The sequence below is a fragment of the Drosophila biarmipes genome, unplaced genomic scaffold, assembly GCF_025231255.1.
Source record: "Drosophila biarmipes strain raj3 unplaced genomic scaffold, RU_DBia_V1.1 ptg000005l, whole genome shotgun sequence".
Taxonomy (NCBI): Eukaryota; Metazoa; Arthropoda; class Insecta; order Diptera; family Drosophilidae; genus Drosophila; species Drosophila biarmipes.
In genome coordinates this window covers 4077638-4091504 of record NW_026114527.1, presented here as the reverse complement: position 1 = coordinate 4091504, position 13867 = coordinate 4077638, and the positions used below count along the sequence as shown (strand labels likewise).

At 37.1% G+C, this 13867-nt stretch overlaps 2 protein-coding genes across 6 annotated transcripts; both read right to left on the bottom strand.

The window, feature by feature from the left end:
- Positions 1-741: 741 nt before the first annotated feature.
- Positions 742-13486, bottom strand: LOC122817746 (iron-sulfur protein NUBPL). 3 transcript variants are annotated; one of them, XM_050889743.1, is made up of 2 exons: positions 13352-13486; positions 742-1561 (listed from the first exon to the last, which is right to left on the bottom strand). In XM_050889743.1, the coding sequence occupies exon 2, from the start codon at positions 1558-1560 to the stop codon at positions 868-870; it is 693 nt and encodes a 230-aa protein (XP_050745700.1). In that variant the 5' UTR covers position 1561; positions 13352-13486; the 3' UTR covers positions 742-867. The 3 variants fall into 3 exon arrangements, with proteins under 3 accessions (XP_050745700.1, XP_043949744.1, XP_043949745.1); XM_044093809.2 differs by lacking the exon at positions 13352-13486 and adding an exon at positions 1629-1931 and having other exon boundaries at positions 742-1577; XM_044093810.2 differs by lacking the exon at positions 13352-13486 and adding an exon at positions 1629-1769.
- Positions 12465-13659, bottom strand: LOC108031791 (iron-sulfur protein NUBPL). Of its 3 annotated transcripts, XM_017105519.3 has the most exons (3): positions 13352-13658; positions 13083-13300; positions 12808-13015 (listed from the first exon to the last, which is right to left on the bottom strand). In XM_017105519.3, exons 1-3 carry the CDS (start codon positions 13521-13523, stop codon positions 12941-12943), a joined length of 465 nt encoding a protein of 154 aa, XP_016961008.1. In that variant the 5' UTR covers positions 13524-13658; the 3' UTR covers positions 12808-12940. The 3 variants fall into 3 exon arrangements, with proteins under 3 accessions (XP_016961000.2, XP_043949743.1, XP_016961008.1); XM_017105511.3 differs by having other exon boundaries at positions 12465-13300; positions 13352-13659; XM_044093808.2 differs by having other exon boundaries at positions 12465-13284; positions 13352-13486.
- Positions 13660-13867: the final 208 nt, after the last annotated feature.

The following is a 13867-nucleotide window of genomic DNA, read 5'->3' as shown; positions in this document are numbered from 1 at the left end:
AATTTAAATATTCGTGAGTCGTAGTTGATAATTTGCCCAAGACCGGCAAATATATACCAAATATAGTAAAACAAGCCAAGAAATACCAAAAATTCCAAGGCTCACAAAAAATACTATTTCAGACCATCGTGTTGATTAACGTCATAGTTTATGCGTTTAAATGTACGGTCGCACTGGCTTGAATACAAATACAAAAAATTTTTAGCAAGTGAAATAGATATTGCAGTTCTAGAAAGAATAAAAACGAATGCTGTAATAGCTACTGTTGTTTGAACATTGTTATTTAGGATAAAGACAATAAGAAGAGATTTTGATCTTCTTGGGTTCATCCGTATTTGACCTGTATCGCCTTTTGTATCTAGGAATAGATGGGGGTTAAAATATTCCAATATTAAAATATTGCTTACATATTTCTATATATTTTCGGCGTTGATGCCAAACAGCTCAATAGCTTAAGAAATGTATAAAATTAATTAATTCTTTAGCGGTATTTAATTTTTTTTTTAAGGCACAGGTCGTCTGAAATTTTTTAACCAAACATTTTTTTAAGGTTTTTTGTATAAAGCTTTTGTTTTGGAACGACTTATTGGTGGGATTAATACTACTACTACTAAACCCAAAAAAAAGGATCATTACAATTACCCCATAACTCCACTCTTCTGTAAAAAGGGTTTAGGACATTATTGTACGATAAATTATGATCTACTCGTTTTTATTACTAAACTGCTAAGCTGCCGTTCATTGATGTTAATGAATTCGTTATACTTTTTATTTCGTTATATCTCTAACAATTCGTCAGCTATTTAAAATTAAGACATAAATATACATATGCAAGAAATAATTTGCGGACGACTTATGTTGCTTCTTTTAGGACTCAATATTTTTCTTTGGTTTGATTGAATTTTTTTTTTCAAGAATTTCCGAAATCTGTCTGGCCATTTGTGTAAATAAATTTGTATAGTCGCTATCCGGATGCTTTATAACAACAGGCACGCCTTTCTCGTTGCTTTCTGCTATGTGAGAGTCTAGCGGGAGAGAAATTAGCTTACGCGGTAGAGAATTCATAAAGTTGTTATGAGAGAAATCCATTCGTTGATTGCAGTTTTTACAGATGCTATAAGCCATATTTTCCACTACACCAAAGATAGGAACTTCCAACTTTTCGTACATCCTTGCACCCTTCAAGGTCACTTGTATAGCAGCAGTATGAGGAGTTGTTACCAAGATGACACCTGTGATAGGTGCTTCTTGAGATATTGAAAGATGCACATCTCCAGTTCCCGGCGGTGTATCTATAATCAAAACATCTAACAGTCCCCATTCAGTTCCTTTTAACAGCCGTCGTATGGCCGACATTACCAGAGGTCCGCGCCATATAACAGAGGACTCCAAAGGTGTAAGCATGCCCATGGACAAGCATTTTACATTGTAATTTTGGGCCGGAATCATAAGATTCCTATCGTTCACAACTGGCTCATTTTGGACATTCATAAGAAGGGGGACAGTAGGTCCGAAAATATCTCCGTCCAACAAGCCGACTCGTTTTCCCAATCTGGCCATGCTGCAGGCGAAATTGGCTATCAAAAAAATAGCATCCCTATGCCTTAGAATAATTCAGCCAAGCCCACCTGCAACGGTGCTTTTGCCTACACCTCCCTTTCCAGACGCGACGACTATTATGTCCTGCACTCCAATAATGGGCTTCTTTCTTGGCAATCCACGCGCCATTAAAGCCATCTGGGATCCGCTCAATTTAGTTGAATAAGAGCGCCGAAGAAGCTTGGGCAATAAAGGCAGCATGATAAACCTGATATATTTTTGACCAACAATGCTTTTTTATACAAATAATAAGTAAGTGACGTGCTTTCAAATATCTTTTTCTTTAGACATATAACACTGGACAAAAAAATGGACTATGCGGTAATTAAATTATGTTAATAAGAAAAACTGCTTACTAAGCTATTGATCCTAATAGCGTCTTCCCACGGAAATCCACACACAATAGATGGTTCATATGGAAAATTTTCCATATAGTTACCCATTCAATTTTAACCGACTTTTATGCGATAGTTAGTCTTTTTTTTTTGGTGCAACTCTGAGTTATTTTTCTTGTCATTGAAAATTTAAAAATTCACTGTGAAAAGGTAAGCAATGATGACAGTGAAGAATCGCAGAAGCTAAAGATTTTGTTTGATTATGGTAGGTGGTGGATGTGCCCTGTGGGAATCAGAGTTTCACATTTGTCGAAAAACCCTACCGATCTGAATGGATGACTCTAAAGGGAAGGGGTTATAACGTGTAGTTTTTGTAAAATCACGGTTTTTCAAACCAATAATAACATTTTATTTTCTAAATAATTTTAATTTTATTGATATGTCACTAAATTGCTTATATGTCCTTCTACACATTTGATATTAGGGCTGATATCACGAAAAACCTACGATAAAATTATTCGACTCAAAACATTTTTCATTTATTTAGAGGCTTTTTTTTAAGACACTAACCACCTTTTTACGTCTAAAGGTGATATTTACAGTTTTTTTTAGAACCCTAAAGTAAAGTTATCAGTTTTTCTTAGAATGGCTTGAGATGGAGGGTGGTCTTTTCCTTAAAAAGTAGTAATATTTCCACTGGCTGGAAATTTTGTTCAAACTGTGTTATTATCTGTTGTTCCGCCTTTTCGAATTCTAAAAAACCTAAAACCCTTAAAAACACCTCTTTTACGTTTTCAACACTTTTATGTTTTCTAAGTGTTTTCCTTTAAAAAAAATTGATGTTGCCCACATCCTTATAACAAATATTATTAAAAATATAATATTGTGGAAATCATCAATCAAATATGTATTTTTTTGTTAAAATCGTTTGCCAACATCTTAAAATAACTCCATATTAAGGGGGTTAATTACTGAAATTGGACAATCTGTTTTTTTGTCACAGATAGGTCTGATTTTGGTAGGTTAGCACTCGAAATAACCATAGGAGCCATAGCGAAAGGCGGTTAACGCGATGAAAAGGGTCTGTTTTTCTGTGTTTTCTCATCTTATTGATTTTTTCTAACATATAATACTTATCTTAAGGCCTGATACATTAATAGCATATCTAGTAATATTTATTTTGGAAGTAATCATTTATATCAATTAAAACTATATTTTAATAACATCTTCACCACAAGTCGAATAACAGTGGTTAAAGCCTCTTTACATTGGTAGAGCTAACTATCGAATAACCAATAAGCCAATAACCCGATAACTCCATCACTAGATTCTTAAAATGGGCAATAGTTTCCTGCGTGTGTGTTCGCCTACCTGAAAATTGGCACGAAAAATCAGGATACAAGTACTTATTTATCAAACCTCAAACTTATATATGTAAACTTACAGGCGAACTAAATCGGGTTGTCTTACGTATAGTGAACGTCTTTCACATTCAATAAGAAACTAAATGAAAAAAATTTAATATTCGTTAGTCGTGGGGCATAAATCTTGGCGATTTAACGGGCAAAAATATATAACAAATACACCAAAACAAAAAAACAAGCCAAAAAAAAACTGGGGTAAAAAATAATATTTTCAGACCATTATATCTTGAAGATCCAGTGTTGACTAATGTTGTAATATCTGCGTTTAAATTTAAGGCCGCACTGGCTTGAATATAAACCAACAAATAAATCGGGTATTGCACTTCTAAAAAGAATAGAAACGAGTGCTATATTAGCTAGTGTTGTGACAGTCTAATTATTAAGGACTGATACCATGAAAAAAGATCTAGATCTTGATGAGTTCATCCGTATTTGGCCCAACGTCTTAAGAAAGGATGATATTTAAGATTTAACATTTACCTCTTGTTTCTAAAATTAAGTTTGGTTAAAAATTCCGTTAATACTAAAATATTGCTCACGCATTCTCATTTGCTTTTCGGGGTTAATGCCGAACAGCTTGCTTAAAAAATATGAAATGAATTATTTTTTGATCGCTATTTAAGCATGTTATTGCGAGGCTTGAGACCTTCATCCAACATGTTCACACCAAAAATTTTTTTATATGTGTATGAAAAAAAGGTTTAGGTCAATTGACCATAATTTTGATCTACTCGTTACCACCAAACTGCCGTTCCTTGATGTTTATAAATTCGTTATACTTTTTATTTCGTTATAGCTTTAATAGTTCGTCAGCTATTTAACATTAAAACTTAAGTTACATACATATGCAAGAAATACGTTGAAGACCCCTGAAGTTGTTTTTTTAAGATTAATTTTTTTCTGTGGTTAGATGCCTTAGAATAATTCAGCCAAGCCCACTCGCGATGGTGCTTTTGTCTACACCTTCCTTTCCGGACGCGACGACTATTATGTCCTGAGCTCCAATAATGGGTTCCTTCCTTGGCAATCCACGCGCCAGTAAAGCCACCTGGAATTCGCTCAATTGATTTGAGTAAGAGCGCCGAACAAACTTGGTCAATAAAGGCACCATGATAAACCTGATATACTTTGGACAAACAATGCTATTTTTCTACAAATAATATGTAAGTGATTGAGAGGGATGGCTTATAGTTCCCTTAGTAAAGGAACTTTGATAAACACATCGATGCAAATTTGTATACCATCTGCGCACACAAGCTTAAAATCATTGTCGCTGCTTTAAGGGGATTTCTGTAAGCAACTAAATACACTTTGATTATTTAAACACCTTGATTGCTGACATTTTTTTTGGCTACATCAAGCAACATTTCCGTTCGTTGACGTGCTTTCAAATATCTTTTTCTTTAGACATATAACACTGGACAAAAAAAATGGACTATGCGGTAATTAAATTACGTTAATAAGAATATCTGCTTACTTAGCTGTTGATCCTAATAGCGTCTTCCCACGGAAATCCACACACAGTAGATAGTTCATATGGAAAATTTCCCATATAGTTCCCCATTCAATTTAAACCGACTCTTATGCGATGGTTAGTCATTTTTTTCCGTGCAACTTTGAGTTATTCTTCTTGTCATTGAAAATTTAAAAATTCACTGTGAAAAGGTAAGCAATGATGACAGTGAAGAATCGCAGAAGCTAAAGATTTTGTTTGATTATGGTAGATGGTGGATGTGCCCTGTGGGAATCAGAGTTTCACATTTGTCGAAAAACCCAACCAATCTGAATGGATGACTCTAAGGGGAAGGGGTTATAACGTGTAGTTTTTGTAAAATCACGGTTTTTCAAACCAATAATAACATTCTATTTTCTAAATAATTTTAATTTTATTGATATGTCACTAAATTGCTTATATGTCCTACTACACATTTGATATTGGGGCTGATATCACGAAAAACCTACGATAAAATTATTCGACTTAAAATATTTTTCATTTATTTAGAGGCTTTTTTCCACGTTTTTTTAAGACACTAACATCCTTTTTACGTCTAAAGGTGATATTTACAGTTTTTTTTAGAACCCTAAAGTAAAGTTATCCGTTTTTCTTAGAATGGCTTGAGATGGAGGGGGTCTTTTCCTTAAAAAGTAGTAATATTTCCACTGGCTGGAAATTTTGTTCAAACTGTGTTATTATCTGTTGTTCCGCCTTTTCGAATTCTAAAAAACCTAAAACCCTTTAAAACACCTCTTTTACGTTTTCAACACTTTTATGTTTTCTAAGTGTTTTCCTTTAAAAAAAATGGATGTTGCCCACATCCTTATAACAAATATTATTAAAAATATAATATTGTGGAAATCATCAATCAAATATGTATTTTTTTGTTAAAATCGTTTGCCAACATCTTAAAATAACTCCATATTAAGGGGGTTAATTACTGAAATTGGACAATCTGTTTTTTTGTCACAGATAGGTCTGATTTTGGTAGGTTAGCACTCGAAATAACCATAGGAGCCATAGCAAAAGGCGGTTAACGCGATGAAAAGGGTCTTTTTTCCTGTGTTTTCTCACTGATATGCGGGGCAGTTAAATTTGTTACATCTTATTGATTTTTTCTAACATATAATACTTATTTTAAGGCCTGATACATTTTACGTTACCAAATAGAATATGTAGTAATATTTATTTTGGAAATGATCATTTATATCAATTATAACTATATTTTAATAACATCTACACCACAAGTCGAATAACAGTGGTTAAAGCCTCTTTACATTGTGTAGAGCTAACTATCGAATAACCAATAAGCCAATAACCCGATGAAAATTGGCACGAAAAATCAGGATGCAAGTACTTACTTATCAAACCTCAAAGCATATATATATGTAAACTTACAGGCGAACTAAATCGGGTTGTACTATGTTTAGTGAACGTCTTTCACATTCAATAAGAAATTAAATGAAAAAAATTTAATATTCGTTAGTTGTGGGGCATAAGTCACCAAAAACGGGCAAATATATAAAAAATACACCAAAACTAGCAAACAAGCCAACAAAAGTTCTAAGGCCTATTATTTAACCCAACAAAAACTGGGGTAAAACAGTAATATTTTCAGACTATTATATCTTGAAGATCCAGTGTTGACTAATGTTGTAATATCTGCGTTTAACTTTAAGGCCACACTGGCTTGAATACAAACCAACAAATAAATCGGGTATTGCACTTATAAAAAGAATAGAAACGAGTGCTATATCAGCGTGACCGAATATGGTATTTTAAATACTTTTTGGTATTTTATCAGCTAGGTATTATATGGTATTTTCGGTTTGGTCACACTTCAACAAATGTGACGCTTACTTTTGCAAACGCACTAAAACCGCTTCATTGAATGGCATATCAAATAAAGTTTTAAGTGAGTAATTAAGATGAGCAATAAGCAGAAATATAGAGCTGAGTGGGGACTATGCCGGAAAATGCAAAATGGCTGGGCAGGAGCGCAAATAAGATGGATGCGCACTGCATATTGTAAAAATTATTATAGATAAAAATAGATATCTAGAAAAGATAGACATATGTTATCGGCAGATGTAAAAATAATAATTTAGGCTCTGATGACGAAAATTAGATTAGAATAAGCATAAGATTTGATACTCAAAAGGAAACCTCTTACTCAATATGTTACCCACTTGCTTAGATTTAAGTACTTAAAATGAATTTTTTATTTAGTTTTAACACATTGTTTAGTTTTAAGGATTTATATGAATTTTCTTTGTTAATTTTACTGTATTGTTTAGTTTTAAGGATTTAAATAATTTTAATACAAAAAAAACAATGAAATGACTAAACACTCTTATTTTTTTAAATAATAAGTTATTAATATCTTTTATACCTTTGTATTGTTAAAATTCTAATATGAAATTCAAATTTTTGGGCGTTTTAACTGAAAATTATTATGGTATTTTTATAGTATTTAGTGAATATCGAAATAGTATATTTTAGTATATTTTTCTTAGAAAAGTAGTATTTTTCGATTGGTACGGCGGGGTCACGCTGTGCTACATAAGCTAGTGTTGTGACAGTATTATTATTAAGGACTAAGACAATGAAAAACGACCTAGATCTTGATGAGTTCATCCGTATTTGGCCCGACGTCTTAAGAAAGGACGATATTTAAGATGTAACATTTACCTCTTGTTTCTAAAATTAAGTTTGGTTAAAAATTCCGTTAATAATAAAATATTGCTCACGCATTCTCAATTGCTTTTCGGGGCTAAGTATGTTTTTGCGAGGCTTGAGATTGCAGTCCATAACCTTCATCCAACATGTTCACTCCAAAATTTTTTTTTCATATATGTATGAAAAAAAGGTTTAGGTCAAGTGACCTCCAAACTGCCGTTCCTTGATGTTAATGAATTCGTTCTACTTTTTATTTCGTTATAGCTTTAATAGTTCGTCAGCTATTTAACATTAAAACTTAAATTACATACGAGGTATGTTCAAAAAGTAAGGTGACTTTTCAAATTTCGCGGGCAACATATTTTCGATTATCGATTTTTTTGTTTTGTTATGTTGGTACACTCTTCCCTAACATCTGTACCAAGTTTCAATTGAATATCCTTTTTTGTTTAGTTGTGAGAGTCGTAAAGGTAACAAGTTGTTTTGCGTGCTCAGCGATTTTTTGCTATCGAAAAATATGGATCAAAGGATTTGCATCAAATTTTGTTTAAAAAATAAAATTAAGTGCTCCGAAACACTTGAAATGTTGACAGTGGCATACGGTAAAACTGTTCTGAGTAAAAAATATGTTTACAAGTGGTACAAAGTCTTCCAAGATGGCCGGGAAGATCACCAGGTACGCGGCGGATTCGCGTAGTGGCGGCGCGACGGAGAGCGATTGGAGAACGAGAGAGATTGGAGATCGAGGACGGAAAACGTGAGAGTTGGAGAACGTGAGAGTTTGGAGAAAGTGAGAGCTTGGAGAACGTGGTAGTTTGGAGAGTAAGAAAGTTTGGATACAAGGGAGTTTGGAGAGCGATAGAGTTTGGCGAACAAGAGGGTTCGGAGACAGAGAGAGCGGAGACTTGGTGGGCGAAGCGAGAGTGCCGTGGGCAAAAGGGAGTAACGGGACGCCGCCGAACTTCGGACGCGGCCGTGAACTTTGGACCGAGAAAGAAGGTCCCACATCTCGGCAACGGTGCGGCACACAAACATGCCATATGCATCACCGGAATCAGCGGGACGGCAACATCAGGCTGGACGGCGGCGGCAGTGCATGAAGGACAAGAGGGTCAAAGAGGAGCCATGGACTTTGGACCCGGTGTGGAGAGTTTCGGCGGGCCGTGTGCAAAAGGGAAATAACCGTTCCCAGAGGCCCTATATAAACCCGCAGGGCACAGGCAGCGGGATCATTCAGTCGAGATCAGTCAGTCGAGAGCATCAGTCGAGTACGATCATCAAGAGTTAAGACAAGCAGTCGAACGAACACCAACCAAGCAAACTACGAGGGAGCCACACCAGGGCGAGTCGGAAGCAGCGCCGTGGGAGCCTACAAGGAGCAAGATTGTCACGTCGAGACGTTCGGGATTGGGATTACTAGGAATCTCCGAACAGAGACAGGTGGCTGAGGTCTAAGGAGGCACCACACGGCTAAGTCAAGGCATCTGTTCTTTCCTGCCAACGAAGTCCTGGCGTTACGCCTGGAGGGTCTACTAGACTTAGAGCAGTGAAAGCCGACGACTTGAAATTGTGAGCTCGGGGGTAAGCCTGTCGAGCCCCAGTGTACCTTGCCCAAGTATTACGCAGACGTATACCGGCGTGAGCCCAGTACGCCAAGTGGAGTTGAGCAGGTCCTGGCGCGATCAGCCACAAGGGAGAGAAGTCCCGGAGCGGCGCGAAAGAACCCCGAGAGTAGCGAGCCAGAAGGGAGAGAAGTCCAGGAGCGGCGCAACAGAACCCCGAGAGTAGCGAGCCAGAAGGGAGAGAAGTCCCGGAGCGGCGCAACAGAACCCCGAGAGTAGCGAGCCTGAAGGGAGAGAAGTCCCGGAGCGGCGCAACAGAACCCCGAGAGTAGCGAGCCAGAAGGGAGAGAAGTCCCGAAGCGTCGCAACAGAACCCCGAGAGTAGCGAGCCAGAAGGGAGAAAAGTCCCGGAGCGGCGCAACGAAACCCCGAGAGTAGCGAGCCAGAAGGGAGAGAAGTCCCGGAGCGGCGCGACAGAGCCCCGAGAGTCAATAGAAGGCAGAGAAATCCCGGATCGGCGTATGCCCACGAACCCAGCACAGAAGTCAAGACGTACAGCCACCCTGTCAGGAGCAGCTCGCAAGACACCGCCACCAGCAAGCAGGACACCACACCGCAACAGCCACGCAAGGAGAATCGAGCCCGCAGGAACGGCACGGACAGTACGCGAAAGGGTGAGGCTAGGGTGGAACGTTCTTTTACACGAGGCGCAGAAGCGAATTGAAGAGCTGGGCAGCTTCCTGGCGTTCCGTCTTGACTGTCCGCACGATCTGAGCGAAAGCCCCGTGGGACCATCCGGGACAGAGCAAGGGACAGGCGGTCGGGTATCGAGAGGAGTGATCCTGGAGAGCTCGTCAGTCTGTTCACCCTATTCTCAGAACGGTGACGCTTCCCTAAGCCCGCACGGCTGACCCCATAGCGAGTCTGAATCGTGGCCGAGCAGTCACCGAGCCAAACGCGACAGGAGCAAGCAGCGGTCAAGGATCTTCAAGGAGTGACAAAACGGGAACACCGTGTCAACGAGGCGAGCGAACATCGAGATAACCGACACCGTCGGAGACAGCAAGAAAAGCAACATATAAAGCCGACTGCAGTTATACCCGCAATAAGCCCACTCCGAACCCGTGAATTCTGTGCTTTTTCACTGAACTACTGGGCGGTCACGTTCATACAAATTTGGTGGGACGAACACACACAATCTACTGATCTAGCCGCACAAATACCGTAGCGAGCAGCAAGCATACAAATCAACAAAACCACTCCATAAAAAGGGTGCGAAGGCGGCTGCCCAAAATTATAGAGGTATTTCTAAATTGTCGACAATTCCTAAAGCATTTGAGCGTATTATCACTTCCCATTTGCAACATTTATGTTTCTCACTTATATCACTGTGTCAGCATGGTTTTGTTGGTCATCTATTGTAATAAATGGGTTTAGGAAAAAAATGCAGACTAACATTGTATATACAGATTTTAGTAAGGCCTTTGACTCCGTTAACCATTCTCTTCATTTATTTAGATTAGATCAGCTTGGGTTTCCTGGTAATCTATTATATTGGTTTTTATGTTACTTGAATGGTAGGACTCAGAGGGTTATATTCAAGAATTCTGTTTTAAAATTGATTTACGTGACATCTGGAGTGCCTCGGTGTAGTCATTTGGGCCCTTTGCTGCTTACTTTGTTTATTAACGATCTTCCCTCAATCATAACACATTTTCGTGTACTAATGATGTACACGATGATGTAAAGCTTTGTTTATCATATAATGATATAGCGTCGGGATTTAACTTACAGTAAGATATTGATTGTTTTCATGGATGGTGTGAGTACAACCTTTTAACTTTGAACTTTCTTAAATGCAACGTTATGACTTTTTATAGGGGTACTCCTATGTTTATCAGTTACTTTTTTAAAAATAAGCCACTTGACCGTATATATTCAGATAACTATTTAGGTGTTCTTCTTGACCCTAAATTTGACTGCCACATTATGTGCACAGTTAACAAAGCCATGAGTGTTATTTAGTTTATAATGCATTGGTCAAAAGAATTTGATGACCCTTATACGACCAAATTATTATTTACCTTCCTTGTCCGTCCTATTTTGGAATATTGTTCGTCGGTTTGGAGTCCACAATATCAAGTGTACATCGACTGTATTGAGTCGGTACGAAAAAAATGTCCCTTAATTGCCCTGCGTAGTTTGAACTGGGATCAAAACGTAAGGCTACCTTCCTACCAGAGTAGATTACAATTGCTTAATTTACACTTGTAAATCGTAGAACAATGCTAATTTTATAATATTTTTACCATTTTTATACAAAATATTATAAGAGGTGACATTGATTCTGCAGATCTTTTCAACCGCCTAACATTCAATGTTCAATGTTTTTGTCTGCACGGGCCCATTATATCTATAGTTTAATAAATTCTAGACTACAAGCTTAATAACGTTGCTTAAAACCATGTTACATAGTGTAGAACTAATTATCGAGAGATTACTCCACTGGGTTAACTTTATCACCAGTATTTTCACTGCCTGCCTGCTTAGCTCAAAATTGGCACGAAAAATCAGGCTATAAATATGTATTTATTAACCGGCAAAGCAATATATATGTATACTTACAGACGAACCGAATCGAGTTTTACCACATTATGTGTAAAAGTAACTATATTGAAAAGAATTTAAATATTCGTGAGTCGTAGTTGATAATTTGCCCAAGACCGGCAAATATATACCAAATATAGTAAAATAAGCCAAGAAATACCAAAAATTCCAAGGCTCACAAAAAATACTATTTCAGACCATCGTGTTGATTAACGTCATAGTTTATGCGTTTAAATTTACGGTCGCACTGGCTTGAATACAAATACAAAAAATTTTTAGCAAGTGAAATAGATATTGCAGTTCTAGAAAGAATAAAAACGAATGCTGTAATAGCTACTGTTGTTTGAACATTGTTATTTAGGATAAAGACAATAAGAAGAGATTTTGATCTTTGATGGGGGTTAAAATATTCCAATATTAAAATATTGCTTACATATTTCTATATCTTTTCGGCGTTGATTCCAAACAGCTCAATAGCTTAAGAAATGTATAAAATAAATTAATTCTTTAGCGGTATTTAATTTTTTTTTTAAGGCACAGGTCATCTGAAATTTTTTAACCAAACATTTTTTTAAGGTTTTTTGTATAAAGCTTTTGTTTTGGAACGACTTATTGGTAGGATTAATACTAAGCCTAAACCCAAAAATAGGGTCATTACAATTACCCCATAACTCCACTCTTCTGTAAAAAGGGTTTAGGACATTATTGTACGATAAATTATGATCTACTCGTTTTTATTACTAAACTGCTAAGCTGCCGTTCATTGATGTTAATGAATTCGTTATACTTTTTATTTCGTTATATCTCTAACAATTCGTCAGCTATTTAAAATTAAGACATAAATATACATATGCAAGAAATAATTTGCGGACGACTTATGTTGCTTCTTTTAGGACTCAATATTTTTCTTTGGTTTGATTGAATTTTTTTTTTCAAGAATTTCCAAAATCTGTCTGGCCATTTGTGTAAATAAATTTGTATAGTCGCTATCCGGATGCTTTATAACAACAGGCACGCCTTTCTCGTTGCTTTCTGCTATGTGAGAGTCTAGCGGGAGAGAAATTAGCTTACGCGGTAGAGAATTCATAAAGTTGTTATGAGAGAAATCCATTCGTTGATTGCAGTTTTTACAGATGCTATAAGCCATATTTTCCACTACACCAAAGATAGGAACTTCCAACTTTTCGTACATCCTTGCACCCTTCAAGGTCACTTGTATAGCAGCAGTATGAGGAGTTGTTACCAAGATGACACCTGTGATAGGTGCTTCTTGAGATATTGAAAGATGCACATCTCCAGTTCCCGGCGGTGTATCTATAATCAAAACATCTAACAGTCCCCATTCAGTTCCTTTTAACAGCCGTCGTATGGCCGACATTACCAGAGGTCCGCGCCATATAACAGAGGACTCCAAAGGTGTAAGCATGCCCATGGACAAGCATTTTACATTGTAATTTTGGGCCGGAATCATAAGATTCCTATCGTTCACAACTGGCTCATTTTGGACATTCATAAGAAGGGGGACAGTAGGTCCGAAAATATCTCCGTCCAACAAGCCGACTCGTTTTCCCAATCTGGCCATGCTGCAGGCGAAATTGGCTATCAAAAAAATAGCATCCCTATGCCTTAGAATAATTCAGCCAAGCCCACCTGCAACGGTGCTTTTGCCTACACCTCCCTTTCCAGACGCGACGACTATTATGTCCTGCACTCCAATAATGGGCTTCTTTCTTGGCAATCCACGCGCCATTAAAGCCATCTGGGATCCGCTCAATTTAGTTGAATAAGAGCGCCGAAGAAGCTTGGTCAATAAAGGCAGCATGATAAACCTGATATATTTTTGACCAACAATGCTTTTTTATACAAATAATAAGTAAGTGACGTGCTTTCAAATATCTTTTTCTTTAGACATATAACACTGGACAAAAAAATGGACTATGCGGTAATTAAATTATGTTAATAAGAAAAACTGCTTACTAAGCTATTGATCCTAATAGCGTCTTCCCACGGAAATCCACACACAGTAGATGGTTCATATGGAAAATTTTCCATATAGTTACCCATTCAATTTTAACCGACTTTTATGCGATAGTTAGTCTTTTTTTTTTGGTGCAACTCTGAGTTATTTTTCTTGCCATTGAAAATTTAAAAATTCACTGTTAAAAG